At 43.6% G+C, this 26,389-nt stretch overlaps 1 protein-coding gene across 1 annotated transcript in view; it reads right to left on the bottom strand.

The window, feature by feature from the left end:
- The window catches only part of LRP1B (LDL receptor related protein 1B), a 4,500,992-nt gene that overhangs the window by 1,843,095 nt on the left and 2,631,508 nt on the right, over positions 1 to 26,389 (bottom strand). The window contains exon 24 of the mRNA XM_069225083.1: positions 12,482 to 12,679. Coding sequence (XP_069081184.1) covers positions 12,482 to 12,679 — 198 coding nt within the window. The remainder of the gene's footprint in view (positions 1 to 12,481; positions 12,680 to 26,389) is intronic.

A 26,389-nucleotide genomic window follows, 5' to 3' on the forward strand; every position in this document is an offset into this window, starting at 1 on the left:
TAATTGTTCACATAACTGAAACTTAAGTATGATTGCACATTTATTGGCTACATAACTATAGAAATATATTAGTTTTATGTACATGTTTTCACAAATCTACAAATAAATATGGATAAATACAGATAAAGGGCCTGATGCAGATGGGATACTCCGTCACAACGGTGATGGATATCCTGTCCACCGAAATCTAAATCTCACAGGACATAATGGGATTTAGATTTCGACAGATGGGATATTTGTTACCTTTGTGACCGAGTAGTAACCCATCCACCGAATTGTAAATGAGGCCCAAAATTAGCAAAAAATAAATTTTGATAAATACAGACGGAAATGTAAAAAAAAAATACCATAAAACCAGGAGCACTAACTATGTGATAGGTCTCAAGTCCAAACACGGCATACTGTATGAAACACGTTACCATTAGGTAATCATACTCTGAATCGTTCCAAAATTCACATTTGGAGTTGACCCCCTCCTCAGCTACCTTAAAGAAGTGGCACCTAAAAAAATTAAGCAATCTTTCAATTTGATATCAGAGCAGTATAATCAATGTACTTTTGCTACTTATCACTGAGGCCAGAAATTAAAAGTTAACGTATAAGGAACTTTTGGACCTGAGGTGGTCACCTTTGTTTTCAGCTTCAGTTTTTATTTAATATTTTATATGTTTTGGCTGCACTGCTTTTAGCAATGACCTTCTACATACATATCTTGCATGAGTTGTTTGTTTAGTTAGCCTTTGCACAGCATGTAATCAGTACTTTCTGTTCAAGGCTAGAAACACTGTGCATGATATTGTAGTTCTTGTGTTGCCAGCTCACGAGACAGCTTCTAACATCTAGACACAGCATTGCATCAGAGCTGTGTTTTCAACACATTATGGATTTATTGTATAAATGGTGCACTGACCCGGAAGGGGCAGAGGGCAATACAGCCACAACCATCCTGAGATGAATGATGTGTTCGACATGCAGCTCTACTGGTGCTAACTTACCAGCTTCCCGAGAGGATTGCCACACAGCAGGCCGACTACTGACACTATTTCCAGCTATAGGGCTAAGGCTAATCCTTTGTATTGGGCTATGCAGAATTGTACATCTGTTATGCTCTCAGAATAGGCTTAGGGTTAAGGAAGTCTCTCCAGAACCATAGAATCTCTCTAACTTCATTTACCATGATTGGATAATTCATTGTCTTTACTATATTCTTAATGTTGGTAACTATGCTTTGTTTCATCTGCCTAATAATCGAAGCTTATTCTCTTTATTCAAGGTTACAATTGTTTCAATAAATGTATTGAAAACGTACCTCATATCTCTCTAATGTTGCACCTGGGCATGCATGAGTAATGGAATGAAAGGGTAAGATCTGTTTACATAATTTCCTTGTGGAGTCACAGTGCCATGTTTAGGTTGCCGAAATCACTTTCCACCCCAGTAGGTTCAGGGGTTTTGCAGAGGCACTGTGAGCTAGTCAGTAGTTGGACGAACAGTTTCTGATGGCATGGATAGATTTAGTCCCCTACATTATTTAGTCCCTTTGTTCTAATATGCCGTCCTAATATTTTAGTAGGAACCGCATATCACCATGACATTGACACATTCATGTGGGTACAAAAGATTTACAAAATGACAAATGAAATAAGTCACATCATAAAAATTAACGTAGCTACATCGTTAGACCTGGAGGTGTTCATTTGAACCCTCAAGTATTTCCCTGTTGAACCCAGCTGTTCTGATGACAAAATCTCACAAAGGAATCTGTGGTTCTGTGAGGATTACGTAGGACTTAATTCTTCACCAAAACATGTGTCCAAATTATATACAGAAAAGATGATCTTGTGTGCAAAAACACACCTAATAAACTAATTAGGGTTTTAGGCAGATTACATTAACTCAAGGTGCCAAAATGGTGATAGCATAATTTTGAATACCTATCATCTGTTGTTTAAAGGCCTGCTCTTTTGGATGATGAATGTCCATGCTAAATTTAAAATATGATTGAACTGTGCCCTGGCTATTCTGGAACACCTACTTGCCATCAATCTCCATTACATTGTTGACTTGGAGTGCAACCTTAAATTAAAAGTTATCACCAATCACTGTGGAGTTGTAGGTGCTCCAGAGGGTCAATGTGATTACCAAAGCAATTATGTTCCCAATAGGGAACCGTTGTCATATCATCCTACTCCACAATTCTACCATATACAGAAAAGAAAGGGTATATTCTAGAATATGAAGCTCTTTGTGTTCAACATAGAGCCTCCTAAAATGCAGTGAAAATTACAGAAATGTTTATTATCTGGCCATATGTTTCCGACCAATAACTGAATTGGTTCTTGTTTAGCTCACTGAGAATAAGGAAAGCCCATATAAAGCTTTTATTAATAGAAGAACCTTGACAGGAGCACAGATGACAGAATTATCGATCCTGGATGCTTTGCCATAAATTAGTTGCAATAATGTTGAGGCAACATTTATTTGGCAATGATGCTAATTTCAAAATTAATTATATACACACTAAACTAGTTTAGACGAATGATTGTATAAAGCACGAAGGGTCTGATAAGTGTCCTATTTCTGAAAGGCTGCTCCTTTAGGACTGTGTTTTGTGTCACATCACACACCACACAGGAGAGCATTGTAATGCTGTTAAGGATCTTTCTGTTCTAGCTCTACTTGAGCCCAGTAATTAAATTGCAATGTGTGTGTGACCAGCTGCTTCATTACTTTACTTGCAAGTGTAAAATATCAATCACTTGTTCTGTACCTACACTCAACTCTGATGTGTTTGCTTTTGCTATTCTTCTCCCAGAGAGTGGGAACAATTGTCTGTCTTCTTATTAAGATTCAAATCTGTTTCAGTATTAGATCTTTGCCCAGCTAATATTTGTCAGAATATATTACTTATTGTATAGGGGCCTGCTCATTCTCAGCCATTCCTAGATATCTAGAATTTTACCCAGGGATGGCTCCCCCGCTATGGCAGAGGCACGTCGCCTGCGGCTGAAAGCAGAAAAATAAAGGGATAAAAAAGTATTTTATTATCCCTTTAATTTTCACCTTTCATAGAGTAGGGAGGGCCAGCATCCTAAACGTCAACAAGGCAGAGGCCTGCCAAACTGACATGTGCACTTAGAACTCTCCACCCGGTTGTGTTGCACAGTCGGTGGATACCAAGTGGAGTGTCCCACTTCCTCCCTGAGCGGCATTTCTGCCTACTCAGGTCAATCCCGGTGCTTCTCTCATGCTGGTAGCAGCATGAGAGAAGTGTCGATATTGGGTGGCGTGGGAGTAAGAAGACGAGAGGCGGCTGGAGTGGCGGAACATGGATGCAGCAGGTAAGTTTATTTTTTTTCACCCCATCCCCCCCCACTCCACATGCTGCCCTCCCACCCCTTCCTGGCAGCAGTCACTACTGATTTTACACGCAACATATACCCAACAGCGGAATACACAGAAAACATATTAAGACATAGCCAAGTGAATTTTGTCTGCAAAGAACGTATATGCCATGAAAGAGGCTCCTCAGTCTACTGAGAGAGAACAGAAGGCAAGATTTATCATGAAAGTAAATGTATTATTTTATTGTTCTCATTGAGACAGCTTATTATTATCGTATCAATATGGGAAAACTGTCTGAGGAGTGTAACGTGACATGTGATTCTTTGCTGAAGTAAGATACAGTAAGAATGCTGGGACCATATGTTGTGAAGTGATGAAAGAACTAATGTTAGTGCAAGAGGGGGAGCATAATACTCAGGATTCCATACGAAAGAGAGCTGACTGGTTCCTTTGACTGTACATACAGTGAAAGTGTAAATAAGAAATGGAATAGTATAGGCTACCTCTATTTCAGTGGTGTATTTAATCATTACTGGTGAATGATGTAAAGGCAAGTGACAAAATTGGTAACAAACCAACAATATTTTCAATAAATTCTGTATTTTAATAAAAAAAATTGCAAGACGTTCCTTTTTTGTATACACTGCACATGTTACAAACACATAAGGCAAAGTTTTGGCACATATAAATTAAAAAAAAGGAATGGCATGCCATGCACATCAAAAGTGCGGCAGTGCAGCAGATGAAATATTTGCCTTGTAATACAATAACATCCAAAAAACGTAATTAAACAGTAACATAGACATTGTTGTCAGAGGCAGTTGGAGAGCTGGGAGGTGACATCCATGAGCGTGTAGGAAGGGTGCATGGTATAAGGAATAAGCAGTAGACACACCAGGAGATAGGTTAATGGTTGGGGAAGTGTGTACCAAGTGTTGAGGACAAAGATGCTACAGGCGATGTAGTGGTAGGTATGAGAGTGGCTGGAATGTAAGCAGCATGACATTACATCTAGCTACTACTGTGTATTTGTGTCTTCCCTATGACAAGCAATGCCCTCAGCCTGGGCCCAGGCCTGCATAGTGAGTTCCCAGGCAGTGATTGCAAGCACTGAAGGTGACCTCCAGCTGCATGTGATTAAATATTTGGGTAGTAGCAGACCTAAATCTATGAATCTGGTGGTGGCCCTATGCTTTTTGTCTTTGCATGGAAGGCCCAGTAAGATGCCTCCTAGGTATGTGGTACACATCTTTCCGTATAGCCTGTCAGATGAAAGATCACACCCAGCCAGTACTGGTGAAGGTGAAGGGAAGTGCATTCCCATATCATATGAATTAGACCTGCATCAAGGAGGGAGCAGTGAGGGCAGACAGCATTGGTGCAGAGGTAATAGTGATTTATCTTATCAAGAGTAAACTAGACCCTGAGAGGTACGTAGTATTGTATTAGGCAGAATCAGGTGTTGCGTGGGATGAGAACTGGGTATTCCACTATGGCCTTCCACTCTTAATCTGTATAGGGACGGTCCATATCTGCTTCCCAATGACTTAAGTGAGTCAATGAAGTTGCAGCATGTGTACACAGCGAGTTAGTCAACCTTGGGGTATGGTGTCAGCCCGTTTCCAAGCATGCATCAAGTGCCCTAATTATGGAGTTGTATAATAAAAAGTAATCAGGCGAGAGTCCCTCATTGCCTATTAGGGTTTCAAATGGTAGAAGAAAGCTGTCATGGTAAACATCTCCAAGTGTATGTAGGCCTGCTTCATGCCATGCAATGGATAACCACTAAGTTCTGATGGCGTGACCTAAGATAACACCTGGGCAAGTAGTTAACAACTAAAGCTTTCAAGTAAGAAGGTGCCAAGTTATAAAATTGAATGTGCATACAACAGAGAGCCTTGAAATGCATCCTACATTCAACTGGCCGTCACTGAAGAGCTTTTACCTGGCTGGCAGTACTGGAAACTGCTAGGAACAAAACAAAAGCTGTGCAGAAGCATTTTGTAAAATTTGGAGTTACCTAAGCAGGCCTTTAGTCACCCCTAAGTATAGGGCGTTCCTATAGTCCAGTCTTGATGTAAGCAAGGCTTGTACCACAGTGCATTGAACAGGGAAAGGGATGCAATTGGGATTTTTTTTAAGCCATTTCAATATGCCAAAGCAGATGGCTGCCACTTTGGTGATCTGAGGCTTCATAGTCAGCTCCTGGTCTATCAAGACTCCCATGTTTTTCACAAAAGGGGCAGTGTTGGAGGGAACACCAATGGAATCGGGCCATAAGTACGAATCCCAGAGTGAAAAGGAAATTCCCACCAGAAGAACCTCTGTCTTGACCCCATTTAACTTCAAAGAGTTAACCCTCATACAGTCTGACACATGTGGGAGACAGGATGGTAGAGCGGCAGCAGTCTGGTTGTCATTAGATGAGAGCGTTACAACGAGTTATGTATCTTCTGCTTGTGAAAAAAGAGTGAGGGCATAGTTCTCAACAATATCAGCCAAGGGTCACACGTAGAGATTGAATAGTAAAGGGCTCTGGATAGATCGCTGCGGTACACCTGATGTTAAAGAGTGTAATTTAGATCAACATTGATTAGTGTATACTTTGAAAGAACGGTTGCTATGGAAGGATTTGACCCAGGATAGTGCCTTGCTCTGAATTCCCGTTTCCTCTAGTCTCTGGAGGGGCATACTGTGGTAGACAGTATCAAATGCTGCACTCAGATCTAGTAAGAGAAGTGAAGCTGCCCTGCCTTTATCCAGTTTATATCTCAGGAATTCAGTATCCCCCCAGGAGGGTTGTTTCAGTGCTATAACCAGTGAGAAACCTGACTGGGAGGGGTGGAGCAATTCGTTCTGCTTGATATAACTTGTTAACTGCTAATTTACATGTTTTTCTAACTGTTTTGAGAAGCTGGGCAACAGAGATATTGGCCTATAATTAGACCATACAAAAGGGTCTACATTAGGCATTTTCAGCAAAGCAGTCACTGACCCTGTTTTACAGCTGTTAGGAACTACCCCATTTAGCAGTGACTTGTTTAGTAATTTGACAATCTGCTCAAACTTTTATTGGAACAGTCTACCCAAAATGTCTGGGGGACAATGCTCCAACAGGGAACTCGATTTCAAGGCTGAAAGAAGCCACCTAGCAGACAATTGGACCAGTGGCTCAAAATTCACCAAAGTAATTGTTATATTGGCAGTACTTATAGGATCCTTATTCTTAGCTGTGGTGGAAAAAGTAGCTTTTATAGTATCATCTTTTTAATAAAGAAATTGGCAATTTCTTCACACTGTGTTTGGGACAGTGGGGTAGTTGGAGACAGCTTTGATGAGTCTCCCAGCGACCTCACCACCTTAAAGAGGGTCTTAGGGCAATTTTTGATGTCAGTGATTTTCTTCATGAAATATGAAGCTTTTGCTTCACAACAGTTTTTCTGGTAGAATTTTAATGTCTTCTTCTACACTGCCCTCCAGACAATAGGATTTGCTCCACACTCTCTAAAGCTGTTTACATATTTTCTTCGCCTTATAGAAGGACTCCATGACCCATGTGTCAGGACCCAACAACTCTGCCTAATTTGTCAACATCCTCAGGAGTGTTGTTTTAATCATGTACGTGTAGCATCACTTGGTTGCTTGTAACGCCATTGTACTGTCTGCATTTCAGGATAAATATTGCCAATGTTTGATATGTACTTGATGTTATCAATGCTTGTTGGACTATAGAGTTGTTTTCACCAATGCTTGTTGAGCACAATCAAGTCTTCGTGCTTCTAAATGTGTCAGGTTTACTTGTTTATTGGTTGCCAGGCAACCACCACACCCCTCAAGGTCTCTACTTGGTTTTCTTACTCTCTGGCAAGGAAAGCCCTTTGCACTCTAGAATTCCCTGTAGGCCCCACCCGCTGCCCTCTTGACTCGGCTGGCAGCAAAGAGCCTCAGCTTAGACCTTCTGGAAAGAACACACTTCTGTCAGCTAAGTGGAGCATGCTGTCTGGAATCTGTTTGTGTAGAATTTTAGTATGGTCGCTTTGTTTTTTTTAATAAAAGCTGAAAACTGAGATTGATTGCACTCTAGCCTTCTTAAGACTTTGAAAGGCCTCTTCTAAGGACACAGACATGATTTATGAGTGGGGGCCTTGAAGAGGGTTGAATAGCAGATTTAGCGTGGGGCCTTTACAACTTTTGTTTTGTAACTGAGAACTTTGAGAGACCTTCACTGTCTTCCACTTGCTTATTTTTTGCACTAATAGTGATTACACAAACCAGTGCTAGGATTACTTTATGGGTGAGTTCATTTGCTTTTGGTATTGCAAATCGTTTTATGTTGTAGTTTTACCATGGAAAACATAATGTGAAAGTGCAGATCCATGAAAGAGACTTGCTAAACGTCCTAATTTATTTAGAGACATTCACATTTTGTCAACTTTTGTATATATCAATCCTTGAGAAGAGAGAGAGGGCTAAGTTGCTGATATTACCGGGCGAATGTGCTGTGATAACCAAATTAAACAACATTAACAATATCAGTGCATTCCTTTTTGAATGCTGTTTAATGAGACCAGTGCATGCTTTATTGAATGTTGTGAAACAGTCTCTTAATAGCACATACCTTCACCAATACCATCATTCATTACAAAAAGGCAGCTTCCAGGGGCTCCACTGACAGTCCTCCAGAAGCCAAAGAACCACACCCGGCTGGACCTGGTGAAAAGGAGTACAGTGCTTCTCTTTTTCCATATCCCCTTCCCATTTTGGGGCACCTGGTGCAATCAGCAGCACCGAGAGGTGCCTCAGGAGGTCGGGAGAAAAGTCATCGCCCCTGCAGACAGCCTGGTTTTCAGGTGAGTGGCCACACCACAACACCATGGCGCTAGGGGTAATAATCTGTGATGCCTCTTAGTGGCACTGGGTACCATGATGTCCACAGAGAAACGTAATCAACTGTCTATTGCATGTGCATCAAGTTCCACCACTTTATGTAAAACAGTGGCAGTCTTCTCCAACAACGCATTCTAGTCAGGAATGTCTCATTTTTACCAACTTCTGCTAAAAGAAACAGACTGTTTCATCTTATTGTATGGCTGCTGCAAATCTATTGTAAGCAAGCAGAGTACTGCAAAATGGACCTGACATATTTACAGTCAAAAACATATGATAAACCCAATAGTTATTAAAGTTGGATTGTTATTACACTGTGTTATAGCAACCAAGGAAGTACTGTGTTATGTAGAATCTCACTACAGGAGGCAAGACTCTTAGAAGGTTTTTATTGTGTTTTACTCTCTCTAATTTATATACATTTTTTATGGGATGGCTGTATGCCCCATTGTTGCCTTATGGGAGCCCTTAAACTCAATCGGTTAGGCCTGAGGTAGGCAGATAGGATGACAAGCCACAGAATAAGGCTATAGTCCCACTTTGTTCACTTGGAAAACTATGTCTAATGCCATGTTCCTCTTCTGTTATTATGAAAAACTATGACAAAGACAGAAGGTCTGGCTGACTCATTGTCAAAGCCTTTGTTCAAGCAATAGACCTTAATAGTTGGATGCTTCTTATACTGTGTTACAGGATGTAGACAGGCATATTTTTAACAGGGATTCTCACAGATTATTCTCATGAGAGTGAAGTGCTATGGTGTTGTTTTACACACTGACAAACCCTGGACGTAGAATATTTGCATTGTGATGATCATTGTTAGGACCAGGAGGATTTTATTTTATTTTGCCTACTCTAATTCTGTACATAAATCTAATTTTATGACTGCATGTTTAATGGCTGCCTTGTTGGAAAGTTCATGCTTAATACAGTAGGCCTGAGATTCCAATAGTGACAAGTGAAAGATAAAGGATTTATTTATTGTGAAAACTGTTTATTAAAACAAATAGCCCTTTTAAGGACTATTTGCTTTTTTAAGGCCGTAGACATCCTTTTCAGTTACATGGAATCACACAGAGTGTTGCAAGTTTTTGGTGGGAACAACTCAGACTAATAAACCCAGGGGTGAAAGATTTTCACTTTGGTAGTATTTTTAACAACTCTCACAAAAGAATGTATTTTGTTATACCAGTTGTAATCTTGTATATTTTGTTAATTTCACAATTGGTTGTCGGATGGTTGCCTTGTAAAATTGCTTATCCTAACTAAACTAAGGCCCATATTTACAAGCTGTCACTTTTTAATGTGCCAGTGGCACAGGCTGCAGACCCACATCTACAAGGCCATGCAAAGCTACTTTGTGTAGCTTTTCATGGCCTTATAGATTTGGAGTAAGGCAACGCATCGCAAGTCGCTGCGTTGCCTTACTTTGCATCAGTGAGGCATTTCCATGGGTGTTGCGTGGATGTTCCCACTCAACATCCATGGATTTTTATGCATTCACAGATTTACAAGGTTTTGCAAACCTGGGAATACATAAACAATCCACTCCACAACAGGGATGGTATGAGATTAACACAACAGGGAGAAATATATTTATTTCTCCCCGTTTCTCCTCTTTCTATGTGTGCTGCATTGTGCAGCACACACAAAAGGAGGAAATCACCTCCATTGAGAAGGAAGGTGTCCTTCCCTGGACAAAAACAATCATCCCAACAACAAATGCACCTTTGCACCATGGTGCTAGGGTGTTTGCGTTGGTGCATGGCAGCAATTTGTGCACCAGCGCAGGGGAAGAGGACAGAAATGTGATGTATCTTGCAGATACAGCACATTTTTGCCCTTTCCCGGTGACGTAGGGCAGTGCAACAAAGCACTTACTGTGCCACCCAGTGCCAAGGGGCCTTGTAAATATGGCCTCAAGTCTGAGTTGGAAGACCACCATCGCGCAGAACCCCCCGCCGGCCACATAAAGAACATTCAGCTGGGCCAGCAGGCAGAAACAGTGTTTCTGCCAGCTGTCCCAGCTGGATGCATGGCCTGAACATTGACGCCGGCTGCCTGGTGGTGGAAGCCTGGCGGTTGGCAGCGTTTCATATCCGTTTCAAAAGTGGCGGTTCTGCCACGTTCTTTATGTGGCGGTCTGGATCATGTTCATAATGAGGGCCTATATTTTCATTAGTTGATTATCTGGGAAAAGCCATGTAAGACACAATGGGTCTCATCCATTTATTATGAAAACCTACAGATATACAGTAATTCTGACCTATTGTGAAAAGCTTGGATTGTTATCACACTGCATTACAGGCTGAAAAAAGATATTTCGCTGTATGGAATCTAACATATTACTATACTAGTCAAGGGTTTGTGTATTAGTGACCTCTCAGACAAATGCCCGGGTTTGAAGGTTCAATGTGATAATCCTTGTTGGACCATTTAGTAAGGTGCTTCATAGTAGTTTGCCAACAGTAATATTTTATGCATTTATAATTTTAAGATTGTATGCCTATTGATTGCCAGGTTAGGCACAATGCAGTAGAACTGAATAGCTTATGATGACAAGTCAGTGGTGTAGGACACAAACTTTGCTTATCAGTGAAAACTGCCCAATCTGCTATGAAAAGTTATGACAAAGGCCATAGGTCTGATTAATTTTCTAATGAAAAGCAAATGTTAAACCCGAATAGGCCATAACTGTGGATTACTATTGTACCCTGTTAAAGCCTTTAGACAGGCATTTTGTTAAATGGAATCTCACTAATTATCTTACAAGGCAAGGATACTGGTGTTGATCTAATTTAACAAAAACCTTTAGATATGCGTTTTGCACAGTGTTACTCCTTGATAGATGCACCCTCGCACTCATAATATCAATGGCCCCCCCGGGAGGTGGAGGTCCCTGGGGCAGTGAGTGGGGGTAGTGGGGGGATGCGGGGACCAGGGCCGGAAACCCCTCACTCCCACATTCAAAATTTCAATGCCCCCGGGACCTGGCCCACATTGGGGCTTCACTGAAACAAGCTCAGGGGACTGTGCTTGTTTTTTTTGTTTTACGTTTTCGATGAATCTGTGGATCCGCCGCAACTCCAGCCGAAAATTACCCAGTTAACCAAATTACTAATAAAGTAAAATTAAATTGCACAATTTTTTTTATTTGTGTTAGTACGTTCCCCTCTCAGTTTACCTTTTCAGTACTGCCAAGAAGGAACACTGCATGGTGTGCAGTATTGCAAGATTAAGGAAATTGATAGTACTCGATGGGCTGAAATATTTATTCGCTGTAAAACGTATATTTCTTTGATAGCAGTCAACTAAGGTTAAAGTACTGTGTACATCAAAGGATGAAGAGCTTGTGCACAGAAATACTGAAGGAGTAACTTAAAAGAAATGCAATGCAAATGCTCTTTCGGCAGATTAATTGAAGGCGCTCTGCCTTGTTTATTGTTTCCAATAATATATTAAAAAATACACCCCTGAGAAATTTTCATAACCCTTTTTGAGCTCATTATTTCAGATGCAGAGACCGTAGTCGAAGATGCAATTTGGACTGGTAGTTTGAAAATGTGTATGCTTTTCTCATGAAGAGTTATTTGCAGCTCTTGATCAAAGTTTTTAAAAAGCTATAAAATCTAGCTATTTTGTCAAATCATGTCGAAGTGCCATTTTTCCAAGCTTTTAGTTACATTTTCCTTTGTGACAAACTGTTCCTGATAAACATGTTCTCCAATAACACGGACATCTTACTTCTATTATTTACAAATAATCTGGGTGAACAGAGAAAGAGGCAAGAAGAGTTGTAGAGATGGGCTGCATGGGGCGGCAATACAGAAAATGAGCAGTAAAACTGTCACTTAATTCATAAAAAACTGGCAGCAAATATAAATACATAAGTGATGATCGATGCTAACTTCAGCATTTATTTCCAAACTACATTTGACATGAAGGTAAAAGTCCTACAGGTTATTGACAAAAATATAGGCAAAATGCTAATTACTCAAACTTTGCAAAATAAACTAGTCAACAAACCCGAATGGTGCTTTGTGTGAAACACAATGACTGTAAATTGTAAATGTTTTGTTTAATTATGAACGAAACAGTTTTTCAGTTTCTGACCGTTTTACACACACACTATGTTCAAAGCCATTAAGTAACCGAGACAGCGACAACCGTGAAACATTTATTAGTCCCAATAAATTACTTCTGAAACAGTCCATCCGGAAAGCTAATAAAAAAAAAAAAAAAAACATACCTCCAGATTCAGCAAGTTTGCCTCTGTAAATTTTATCCTCCACAACATCTGTCCAATAAAGCAAACTATGGTTGAAATGGAAATCCAGAGCAATTGTGTTTCTCAAACCAGGAACGAGCAGGCTATAGTCACGCTTGTGAAGATCAATTCTCCTAATCTCATGCCGAATGGAAAACACGATGAAGGCCTCAAAAGGATCTGAAACACAATGAACAGCAGTCCTAAAGGTAAGTACTGTGTGGGGTCAAACATCAGGAATTCACAGAGAGAAAAGAATGCAAAAAGAAAGATTGTGCACCTTGGCACTTTCTTCAAACTATAAAAACATGAAGTACAAAGAGCCCGACAAGATGCATAAATTCACAAGTGGCACGCAGTGGTGGCTCCTCTTCAATGGCGGAGGAGCATTGTCCCACTGGCTCACAGCCAGCAGCTGAAAAAAAAAACAATATTGTATTATTGATTTATTTTTCAGCTGCTGGCTGAGCCAGCGTGTGCAGGGAGTGGTGGGCCAGGGCCATTGGAGGTGAGTGGAGTGGAGTAGTGGAGTAGTGGTGTGCACTTAAGTGCACAAGTCAGTTTGGCCGGCCGTTCTAGGCCGGCCAAATAAACATGCGCAGCTAGGTTTCCCCAACCCAGCTGTACTGCACAGTTGGGTTGGAGAAACAGGGCAGTCATCCTGTTCCTGAGCCAGTGGTAAACCAGCCCACTCGGGCAAATCCCTGCGCTTCTCTCATTCTTCGTAAGAGAATGAGAGCAGTGTGGGGATTGCACAGGGACTCTGATGCTGTCCCAGGGAGTGCTGAGACTTGGAAGCAGAGGAGCGCAAAGTGGCCAGCAGCACCAGGTAACAGTTTTGTTACTTAACTGCCCCGTGCTACCCCTGTGCCCCCCTCCACCCTTCCCACCACTTTTAGTCGTTTAGTTTGTGTCGGCCACCACTAGTGCCACGTGCTTTCTACTGACGCCACTTGGTGGCATATTTGGACATATATTTAACTGTTGTGATGAAATTCAAGTTGACTTCAGTTGCATCTGGGAACAGATTATATGTGGCAAAAGATGTCAAATTATTTGGGTTCGTTTTTTTCATTAATATGTTTGAAAAGAAATATCACTGACAAATATTTGTAACTGGCCACTTAGAATTTCCACTATATAAAAATAAAATAATATTTAGGGAGTCATTTGGAGCACAGAGAGTCAGCTGCCAAGCTGCTGGAGTAGAAGAGTCCACCAGATGCCGGAGTGTCATACTAAAATGTCTCTGCCCAACAGCAATCAGTTCTTGTCAAAAAGACCTGACTGCCCTTAGAAGGGGCATTTTTGGTGAAAACATAGAGGGGAATATTCATACGGAGATGGCACTGCCGTTGCATCAATATTTTGACACTTTGGTGGCGCATTCAGAACGGCAAATCTACAAGGCGACACATTAGGGCCAATGCGTCAGTTTTCTAATGGATACATTGGAAAATACCTCCACCACAACCACCTGCGCCACGCAGATTTTAATATATGCGCGGTAGGTGTTCTCATGTATGATTAATCAAAAAACTGACACATCTGTATCTATAAGGCAGGCAATGTGCATCTTTCTGATGCATCGCGCTAAGCCTGCAATGTGTCAGAATTCCTATGCCACTGTAACCCAGGTGTAGGAACTGTTGCAGGGGTTTTTCTAAAAGACAGTGACCAGTTGAATCACATCACACTTCCCAATTAGTTTGATTAACTAATTTCCACATTGTTAGTGGCCCTATGTCCAAATGTAAATGTTTGACCCCTAGAGCAGCATGGGGCCATGAGACCTTGGATATCATTGTATACTGCAGTATGTCACACCTACTTACTGGTAGGCTATGCATTAGTAGACTGTGGCATATGTCATGTAACACATAGGCATACTGTGGACTTGTCTGCTAATCACCCTGGCCCAATAGAAGTGTGTTCTGGTTCAGTATTCCTTCTTTTATTGTACTTTTGTATTGCCCCCACACAATAAGGAAGATGTGTCACTCTGAAGCGACGCATCGCCTCTGTTGTGTGATGCATTGCTGAATTTACGCTTGCCCTAAGCCGACTTGTGATTTGTTGCACAGTCTTGTAGATATGGCACACCAAAGACATTACTAATCGTCATAGCGCAGCACAACTTAAAATGATGCATTGCTGCATTATCGCAGTGATGTGTCATTCCTTGTAAATATGGCCCACAGTTTTTCGACCACTGTGTTATGGCAGCTATCTTGGCACTATTTTTCTTTTTCAGAAACAAACCACAAAATGAAGAGATTGTTTTGCCTCTACAGTTACGAAGCTGCAAAATATCCACGTTTGCATGCATTTTCCTTGCATGTAACGAATTGGAAATCATGGATGAGAAATTGGGATTGTTTTGGCACTTGCAGTTCCAAACATAAGATCTTCTTCATTTATTTTGTTTATGACCAGGCCTCCTCTGCTAGTAAAAATGCCTTTCCCTTTGATTAGATTCTACCAGGTTTCTATGATTCGAGATGGGGTTGCACTGCGTTTTAGTGTACTGTCGAATCAGCTTTATGCAGTAGTAGTTAAATACCCTAAAGAGATTTACAACTCTCTTAAAGTGTTTGACATCTTTTTAAAAAGAGTAAAAGCATGTGAATAATGTTAGATTTTAATGTCTATCTTTCTTGAACTATGCAGTGCAGTTTATCTACTGACCTGTTTGATCGAAATTATACAAATGGAGCAATATACTCTTCACTTTCAAACATTTTGTTTTAATTACAGTCATATTGTGTATACATATCTTTTCTGCTTTGTAAATCATATTGTACAATTCAAACTAATTGCACACCAATCCATTACAACTACTTCCAATAAAGTGTACGGCCATTCATTGTTCTTACTGTCTAGAGACTGAACACATTGGTCTGAGTTTTGCACTCTGGACATTGAGGGCCTGATTACCAGTTTGGCGGTCCGCAGACCACCATGGTGACGGCGGCGGTTCGACTGCCATTGGATTGTCGGTCGGACGAGCATATCATAAGTTTGGTTGTCAACAAAATCTCGCCAGTGCTCCGCCGGCACCATTGGGCAGCACAGACTGCCATGGTCATGAGGAAGTACAAACAGGCCGGCGGAGTCTGTGTTAGCCCCAGACCGATTACATGATTGCCGACTGCCAGTGTGCCCGTGGTGGTCCAACCACCATTTGCAAGCTGGCAGAAATGGACAGTATAAAAGAGAAGGCTCACCCGCAGCAGCTTTGCACGACTGGAGTCGCCATGGAGCCCTTCAGAAATGTCATGCTGCTGCTGATGCTCATAGTACAACAACGAAATCAACACCGCCATGGATGCCAACAACCATAAATGCACACACCTACCTGTTTCGTAAACCTTAAAAACTGTCTGTAGCACCAGCTCACACATCATGGGGGCATGCCATGGGCAGCAGGTGCATGTCTCAGCGTACACACACACTCACAAACATATATCAACATGGACACATACACAGTCACAATGTGCCCCCTTTGGGCAGCACACTTACACTACAATAATACACAAATACACACAGCCACACAGCTCAGGCACACGGAGACTGAATGCTACACAACATTGTCATACACATCAACCACAACACACCTACAGCACATATACAAATCAAACACTCACATCCACCACTGACCAGGGACCGTCTTCATATACAACACACATATATATTGATGTGGCATTCCAACACAACACTACTATTAAGCAACTCTGCAGTGGACACGCACAGCACAATGAAAACACAATGGCATGCACAAAACACAAAAACATAAGAAGACAAAGAATAGCATGCCAACTATACCTGCATGATTGGGAGGTGGCCATCTGGGTCACCAAGGGAAGGAGAGGGGGGACACCAGCACTGCCCACAAACTGACATACTGCTAACAATAGCACATGGAGCAGCAAGCAGGTTCATACACATAAAACTGGAGGCATACAACACAAATCAATCAGGTACAACATCAAGGTAGAAAAGGAATTGCAGGACAAATGTATATCTAAAATAACCAACTGTTTGGGATTTATTCAGGATAATTTGGGACAGAAGGGGACGGTCATTAGAAGGGGGTCAGGATTTGGAGGTTGAATGTGTGGTTGTAGGCTGTATATGTGTGGATGTCCTGTGTGCGTGCTCATGAGAGCTATGCTTGTGTGTGACTGGTGTATGTTGGGTGTATGAGTATGGGTGTTTATGTGTCTTGTCTTGGGACAGGAGGTGGAGGTGCTAGGGGATGTGGGAGTGGGAGTGACAGGTAGGTCTGTGTCTGTTGGGGTGGTGACTGCAGGTTGGTTGATGTGGTAGATGGCCTGCTGGGGTGGTGTGTGCAGGTTTGATGGGTGTACTGGATGTCTGTGACTGTTGATGTTGTACCTGTCAGTATGTTGACGTAGTGTCTGTGATGTGGATGTTGTTTGTGTGTGCTGGTGTGTTTTGTGGTAGCTGTGTTTGTTTGAGCTTCTTTTGGGTGTTGAGGTGGATGTCTGTGGTACTGTCTGTGTGCCTTGGGTAGGTAACAGGATGAGGGATTTTGATCGGGAAGAGGGAGGTGGAGGGATACGGAAGGTGGGGGGTGACTGGCTGCCATCAGTGAGGAGGCTAGACCCTGAAAAATCCTCTGTAGGCCAGCCATTGTACCATGAATGCCTTCCAGGGATGCATTTGTCTGTTAGAGCTGTGTTGCCAATCATTCGATGGCATTTCCAAAGGCAGACGGTCCCACAGAGATTCTCCTGAGGAGGCCAATAGCCACCTCACTGAGGGCTGCAGGAGTAACAGGGGCTGGGGTGGAGATGCCTGCAGCGAAGTAGATGCTCAGCCTCTTAGGTGAGTGGGCATGGCCAACTGAGTGGGGAGCAACCGGGATGGCAGTGATAGAACGGAGTTGGTGGACAATGATGGTACAGGGGGTTGCCCCGATGGGACCGCCACCACTAGGGAGTGGCCACTGTAGGAGGAATCTGAGGATAATGAGGATGTAGATCGGGTCTCCCATGGCACTACACTTGCCCTTGAGGCTACTGGGTCCCTCTGTGTCGCTGGCGTCTTTACTTGAGGTCCCATGGCCAAGATGCTTCCCCACTTGGCTCAAACCTGCTCCTCTGTTTGCTGGTGATGATGCTGCAAGGACAAAGAGGAATCGGTCATCACATGTCCATGATAACACTTGGCCCTCAACTCTGCTTGACAAACAAAACTATTTTGTTACGTAGGGCCCAGCAACAACTTGCTCCTAATTGGCACATACACATATGACATTTCTGAAAGTTGCCCACAGGAAAGTCAGGATCTCAGACAACTACAATTGCATGGCTGACTTCTTGGAACCACATTTGTCCCACATGCAGCAGACCGCAGTAAACAAACGGCAAATAATAGTATCCTGTTTCGTAGTCCATGCCCACATATCCCACACAAGGTCATGTACACATCTCCCTGGCACATATGTAATGAACCACATACACAGACATATCTGCCACTTCCACAACAATGAGAAATGATGCCCTTAAAAATTCTGCAATGTTGCTCACAAAAGTACAATATCCTGGAGTAGGGGACATGGAAATACCTATTTCACACTGGAAATATACCAACACTGTACACTTCCCAAGGATTCAAAGAGGTCGTATCAAGTCACTCAGATAGTCCACACATGAAGCATTGAACCAACAATGTTGAGGTCAGATTCAAAATGTTAGGGAGAGATGTCTCCAGAAAACACAAAACAGTGAATCAGCAAGGCCCTGGATAATCAGCACTAATGTCTGACATCCATTACAATATCATTATCCTAGTGTTTCTGTAGATTTTATCTGTCCTTTGCATGTTGGTGGGGCACGGAATTTGCAAGAACTAAAAAGAGGTTCCCAAACTGTTGCCAAATGATAAGCAACAACACTATCTACATCTTGAACATGGCAACCCTGGTGTCTGTGTGTGGGTGAATGACTGTGCCCAAACACGTTATGTCAGCATTACTGCAAGTTACTCCATGATGCATGCCAACAGTCAGGGCAAAATCCTTAACCATTACACATGTACAGTGCACATTCGCACATGATTCCACATCAAAGGCATAGATATACACAAAGGGGGTCATTCCTACCCTGGCGGTCTCAGACCGCCAGGGTAGGGGACGGAGGAAGCACCGCCAACAGGCTGGCGGTGCTTCTGGGGCTATTCTGACCGCGGCGGTAAAGCCGCGGTCAGAAAAGGGAAGCCGGCGGTTTCCCGCCGGCTTCCCGCTGCCCCTGTGAATCCTCCATGGCGGCGCTGCAAGCAGCGCCGCCATGGGGATTCCGACCCCCTTCCCGCCAGCCTGGTTCTGGCGGTTTTCACCGCCAGAACCAGGCTGGCGGGAACGGGTGTCGTGGGGCCCCCTAACAGGGCCCCACATTGATTTTCAGTGTCTGCTTGGCAGACACTGAAAATCGCGACAGGTGCAACTGCACCCGTCGCACACCAGCAACTCCGCCGGCTCCATTCGGAGCCGGCTTCCTCGTTGCTGGTGCTTTCCCGCTGGGTGGGCGGGCAGCCTTTTGGTGGTCGCCCGCCAGCCCAGCGGGAAAGTCAGAATGACCGCCGCGGTCTTTTGACCGCGGTACGGTCTTCTGGCGGTTCCCGCCAGGCGGGCGGTGACCGCCGCCCGCCAAAGTAGGAATGACTGCCAAAGTGGTTACACACTCTGGGCCTACCTTGCTCCTGCAGTGATACATAGCAAATGACATATAAAGATGCAGGAAGTCATCTGTCAGATACAAAACTATGGTGACACACTCCTGTCTGTGGCACAATATGAAATGTAACCCTATTCTAAATGTGCAATTCTACAAACAGGTTGCCATGCACATATATGTGAAGTACTACAGACATCATCCCAACAACATAGGTAGAACATGCATGAAATTGCAGGTTACTAATGTTTCCTAAAGAGAATAGGACACATACTGATATGTAGGCACATGGAATGTTGGAAACAGTGATGCTACCTAAATCCTGCCAATTGAGATTCCAGACTTACTAGGGGAAAGTACTTTACTACACAAGCAAACAAATATCCATGTAAGCCATGTCACATGTATAATTGACACCTACACATCACAGACTGCAATGAGGCATCATTACCTATCACACAGTGAAGATAAGTAGCTTTTGGGTGGCAGATGTCTACATACATAAATACACAGACACGTGGCAGAGTACAGGGATCCATAACCTACTTACCTTTGGCCTGTGCCATGAAGGATTAGTGATCTCTTGGCCACTAATTACACCAACTACAACAACAAACAATACATGAATGATAATTGTACACAGCCATCTGTGCTCCCTGCAAGTGGTTTGTGGATTCACACCGGTTTGTCTTAGGTTCCAGTTCCAAAAGGGTAGGCACACCAGTTTAATACACATGACATTTCAACACAAACAATCTCCCATTTACTTTGTGAAACATGGCTCATCGTTCATTGTATGGGGGAGCAATCAGTACCTCACTTAATCACCTGGCAATAAGACAGGCAGGAGTTTTCTGTATGCTCACCCCCTTGAGGCTGCTGTGCTGCCCTCGAACGCCCATCAATCTCCAGGTAGGCCACCACCAGAATGTGGGCCATTAGGGGGGTCATGGTCCAATGGGCACCCCACCCACATCGGGAGGTCAGCCCCAGCTGGGCCTCCCTGATCTTCCGGGCCCAGTGTCTCAGGTCTTCCCACCTCTTGCGACAGTGGGTGCCCCGTTAGCTGTGGACATCCAGGGTCTACACCTTCTTGACGATTGCTCTCCATATCCCTTTCTTCTGATGGGAGTTGACCTACGTTGGTGCAATAGACAAGACAAGAATTTATGTCCACATGTATCATCCAAAATGTCTGAGTCACATAAATGTCAGTTCACCGAGTTTAGAACATTCTATTTTGCCCATACTGCCCAAATGTCATACATACTAGCCATTGAGTACAGAGAAATTACTACACACACTTCCCAATCTGCAGAGCCACCCACCACCCTGCTCAGGTCCTGTACTGACAAGGCAGGTCAGCTGACATCTTGTGGAACATGATCTAGCAGTCTGACTGAGATCTGAGAAACTATGTGATACATCACACTTCTCTGGCTTCTGAAAGGTAGCCTTATTATGTATGAATGCATCAAAATAGTCATAATCTGTGAGAATGGTCCTCTGCATACTTTCCCTACAGGCTTCTGTCAGGGGGCAAACGCTAACATTGCACATGGGTATCAATGACGAGACTGGCATGGTGGGTACAAAAAGAGTCTAGCCTGTCCATTTGTGGGCATTTGCAGATACAAATGCAGACTTCAGGGGTGGGATCCTGTGCGTCTTATCATTTACACATAACATACATTGGGCATATGTGTCCATATTACATACATTGCATTTAAAACAATGTAGGCATGCATTGTCCATTTCCAACAATGTTACTAGACTACTGAATCACATATAATGGGTTCCCAGGATACAGCACACATTTTGCACTTTTGAAATGTCAGAAATGCAATGAGCATGCACAGGACATATGTGACATGTATGAAGGTAGGTGACAACAGGGCTGTGGGATAAAGGGACCTGTCAGGGGTCCAAGAAACACATTGACAATGATGCCAAGTCCACATCAGTCACAGATCATTAACTCTCCCCTAAAACCATGCACATTCTTATAAGAGAAGAGAGTGTCATTAAGTTGCATATTAGCACAGAATCAAGATATGGCCTCATAACAGGATATGCTGGGATACAGGGGTTGCATGGTGAGCAAAAAGAATTGATGAATTGAACCAATATCTGTGACGGAGATGATAGATTGGTTCTGCATTCCATCCATCATTTGTGTTGGTTTGCTTTTGTTGCCATAAGTGCGCTGGGTATGCCCAGATGTGGGTTCCGTGCTCACTGTGCCACTGGATTCAAGCTAGCCTGGCTGATAAAGGGTGATACCCTAAAACCAGTACCAGGATGCTTGTTTCCAGTCCAGGGAGGACCTGGCCTAGCAGTTCGGGCTAGAATGTCCCCATGGGGAACAAGGTTAAGACTGATTTGCATATGGCTGGGTCCAAACTGCGGTGGCATAGTGAGCAAAAGAATTGATGGATTAAGCCCAGATCTATGAATGGGGGTGAATGTTTGATTAGTTCCGCATTCCGTCCATCATTTGAGCTTGTTTGCTTTTGGGATACAGGAAGAGGGCACTGTGTCACAGTTGCATAGCAAAAGTAATTTGACACCAGCCGAGACTTGGACCCATACTGTGAGATACAACTGACAGGCCCTGGCCTACGCAGGCTGAGCAGACAGAACCCACACAAAACTCCATTCCCATCACTCCCATGCATGACAGTACATCATGTAGCCAGCAACAATTTAGCATGTGGTGTGTGTGTTGCAATCTGAAAGGAAGAGTGTGTCAGGATATGCCTTCCAAACAACAGTTTAGCAGAGGCAGATGTGGGTTGAAATCTCTGTGGCAACATACACATCGCTCACTAAACACAGAAATGACACATACAACACGCATACACAGCTTATGTTGTCATGCAAATACATGTTGTCTCACATTGACAACATACATGAGGTGAGATGTCTAGGCACGGCTGTAATGTCACCTCAACTAGTCATGTACATCCAACACACGCTGGATCAGGGAACGATCAATACACACACCACAATGTATTAGAACTCAACATCTGGCACTGAACATTAATATATGCACATTGACTCTCCTATTGATGCCACACTGACTGCACCTACATGGCCTTGACTTGACATTCTGGCACACATGGCCACAATCTAGCCAGGGAGGAAAATATATGGTGAAGTACAGACAAAATATGCGCACATGAGGCACTTACCTGCTCCTCTGGTACACCGTATAGTTGTGAGAAGACAGGGGTCCTATCACCTGCTGGATGTGGCATGATTCCTCGCAGAGGCGGTACACAGCAGCTCAGGGAGTGGAGGTCTTGCTGGCAGTAGTCTGAGGAGTCAAGTGAGGGATTTTGCAGAACATGGCAGTCACGTCCACTATGTACGTGGCCATCACCGCCATTGCACACAGCCATTGGCGTGTGACTGCCACTGGCAACACGGTTAGCATATGCCTGTGTCCGCTGTGTTTGAAACTGCCTACCGCCATGACAACTTCTGCCAGGTGTTCAGTGGAGTAGGTCAGGCAGCCGCCATTTTCGAGGCCAGAAATGCAAAATTTTATGGCTTGAATGATGCGTGACACCTCCAAAAATGTTTGTATTTGCAGTAATGAGTGCTTGTCTTGTCCTGCCATGTCCTACTATTCAAACACCATTGTTGTACATTTCTAGGCATACATGGGTATTTGCACTGGCGCACAGTCTCCCCCCAACAAAGGTCATTTTTAAGCTTGGGACATCAATTCACAGTCCAAGTGACATTTCTAATGCCAAAATGTTGAATATAGATACATGATGTGTACATGTGTTGCAAGTCAAGGGAGTAAAATGTGACTTCTTTGTGATTATAAATTGTGATGTGTAATGAATATCATGGCCACACCTTACTATGTGCCTTGTCACCTGTTATCATTGACATGCACCCTGTATGTTGCAAGGGACACATTGGATAATGGCAATATTCATTTCTTGTCATGCATAGGTACCCAGGGAGGAGGAGCATTAGACAACCTCCTGTCTATTGTCCACTGCCAGACCTTCAAACCATGGAACAATGCCACATCATCCAGATCTACTGTCTGAATAGGAAAACCATTGTGGGCCTATATTGTCAGTTGGAGCGAGATCTGATGCCTGCCATTCGTCATCCAACAAGCATACAACGCATTGCACAAGGCATGGCAGTGTTGCACTTCCTGGCCACAGAGTCCTTCCAAAATACAGTGGCCCAGTCTGCTGGGATATCCCAGCCCATGTTCAGTTTGGTTTTGAAGGATGCCCTCCCAGCAATGTTGAAACTCCCGGACATATATATCTGGTTTCCATGAGGATTTTGCCCATATGAAAGCTTACTTCTATGGTTTGGCACACATCCCACATGTGGTGGGAGCCATTGATGGTGCACATGCTGCCTTGGTCCCACCGCACGGCAATGAACAAGTGCACCAGAAAGAGCTTCTAATCCAGCAGTGTCCAAGTTGTTTGTTTGGGGAATCTCTACATTTCAGAGGTCTGTGCCAGTTTTTCAGATTCAGTCCATGATGTCTTCATTATGCAGAACAAGCAAAATTCCCCAGCTGATGTTAGGACTGTAAACAGAGAGGCCCTGGCTGGTTGGTAAGTCACATCTGTCCTAGTTGTGTGTTTATAATGTCTGCTTCCACAAATCAGATGAGAGGGCCTCATAGTTGCACATATGTTGCATTCCATCACAGGAGATTCTGCATACACAAACCGTCCATGGTTGTTGATGCTGGTGAGGAATCAAACTACACCATGGGAAGTCCCCTTCAACAATGCCCATTGAAGAACACAGCATGTGTGGAGCGGGCTTTTGGGCTCCTGAAGGCCAGAATTAGGTGTATGAGTATGACATCTATTCATCCTGAAAACTGTGTAAAATCATTGTGGCCTGCTGCAGGCTTCACAACATTGCCCTGCGGAGGACTATTCCATACATCCCAGATGAGGTGGAGCTAGTAGTGCCACCGGGTTAGAATCCTGAAAAGCGAAGTGAGGATGAGAGTAATTAAGAGGGTTACTTGCCAAGTCAGACGTGAACATTTCACTACCTTGATTATCTGCTGAGTTTGTGTCAGTCCCATTGCAATGTAAGTGTATCAACTGATGTTTGATATGAGCCTTTGATCATAGGTATGAATTTCTCACCAAAACTCCTTGTATTGGTTTTATCAGAGTTTTGACATTGGCAGGTAACTGTTGCTGTTCTCACATAGGAGGTGAATTGGGGTGTATGAGTCCTTTGCCAAACATGCTTGCAAAGTGGGTAGGTGGAAGTCTAAAGTGCACAATGCACAGGTTTGATGTGGTGTGTTGGGCCAATTGTCTTGTATGTGATCATATGTTGTCATCAAGTGCAATCCATGCATGTTCCCTTCACATTTTGTAGACAATAATCTTGTATGACCTGTTTGTAGCTGTGAATGTGTTTCATCATTGCAGGCCACAGTGCCTGTGCCACAACACTGACATAGGGTTGTGTCATACCACCAGATGCTTGGTCATTATAATGGGATGGACCTATGGTCAGGGACTGTTGTATTGCCCTCTGTCTGTGCCATGGCTTATGGTATGTTGGAAGACCTGGTTCTGGCATTTGAGAAGGCTCAAGCTGGTGACAACATCCACAAATCTGTTAGCCTATTCTACGGGGAGGGGTCTGACAAAAGCCCTTTCTTCTGTGGTCTGGGGGACTGTACCTTGACATATCTAGCTCAATTCACTATGGTTCATCTATTCTTGGCTATGACAGTCCAGACATTTTGACAGCCTATGTGCTGTACAGTGCAAGAAAATGTTTGGTGTGACCAGAAACTTACATTAGTGTGTTGCTAGTAATCCTCAGCATGGCTCTATGTGTGACATATTCCTCCTTCCATTACCATCTTGTGTCTTCCTCATGTGCATCACATGGGCTCACATCCCAAAATTTCAGAATGTGGTACAGAAACAAGCAATCAATTACTTTCTGATAGATATGTTTATTGACATAGGTGCAGAAAATTATAATGTGATGCAACACAAAAGGAATGTGAGGGGATCAGTAATGGTGTATGTAATCATTTTAGTAGATGCAACAAGATTAGAAGTCCAAAGTCCAGTGTCCTACTACAATGAAAAGGTGGTTGAAGAACAGTCAACAGAATGAATATGTGGCACACATGGGATTTCCTTCAGGAAGAGGTCACTTGCTGGCAGTGGTTGGTGTCTTGCCATCCAATGTTCGTAGATTCTTTTTTGGGACATCCACTCTTGTGGGGGGAGGGGTTATGCTGGTACAGTGGCTGGGGTGCCTCTGGTGGGTCCTTCCCCTGACAGGGTTTCCCTTCCAGTGTCTGCCACTGATGTTCAAAGGACCAGTGTTACTTGGCCAAAGGAAGGGGCTGTGGTCTTGCACACGGTGCCTGATCAGGGTACTGCTTATCTCCCTTAACACCACTGATAGGGAGGCCAGGATGGCGTTGGTGGCCTCCTACTTTTCCAGTGACTCACAATAGAAGTTCCTCTGTGGCTGCTTCATTTCCCTGAGTTCGGTGAGTACCTGGCCCATCACGCGTTAGGATTTGTGATAGGCTCCTAAGACTTGGCTGATGGTGTCCTGGCCAATACCATCCCCGGTGGCCTCATGCCACTGGCCCACAACATCCCTCCCACACACCCTACCCCCACACGCTAGCACCCTTGCCACAGATTGCCCCCTCCCACTGGTTCCATGACCATCATTGTCAGAGGTGTGTTGTTGTGACTCAGGATCCTAGACTGGGGGGGCATGAGATTGTTGTCACTGTCCTAGGGACACAGGTTGTGGGGTGAATGGCTGTCTGCGATGTTGATGCAATCAGGCTGGGAGGAGTTGACGTGATCACGTTGAAGCTCGCTGGTGCATCTGACTAGGTTGCCCTGATGGGCCAGAACCATCCTTAATGTCCAGACATCCAGGAGTGTTCCCTCACTGAGTGCTTCATCCATGAGGGCAGTGGCAGTATCTTCAGTGGCCTCAGTGACCCCAGTGGCCCCAATGGCAGCTGAACCTGTTAATGTGAGAGATACAATGTTACAGGTTATATTTTGACATTCCCCTCCAAAAGTTGACAGTGACATTTAGCAAAAGGTTGTGTACACATTAGATTAGAAGGTTTTTCCTATTTGTCAGGTACATATGGTATAAATTGTTGTGATCT

The sequence above is a fragment of the Pleurodeles waltl genome, chromosome 3_1 (assembly GCF_031143425.1).
Source record: "Pleurodeles waltl isolate 20211129_DDA chromosome 3_1, aPleWal1.hap1.20221129, whole genome shotgun sequence".
Classification (NCBI taxonomy): domain Eukaryota; kingdom Metazoa; phylum Chordata; class Amphibia; order Caudata; family Salamandridae; genus Pleurodeles; species Pleurodeles waltl.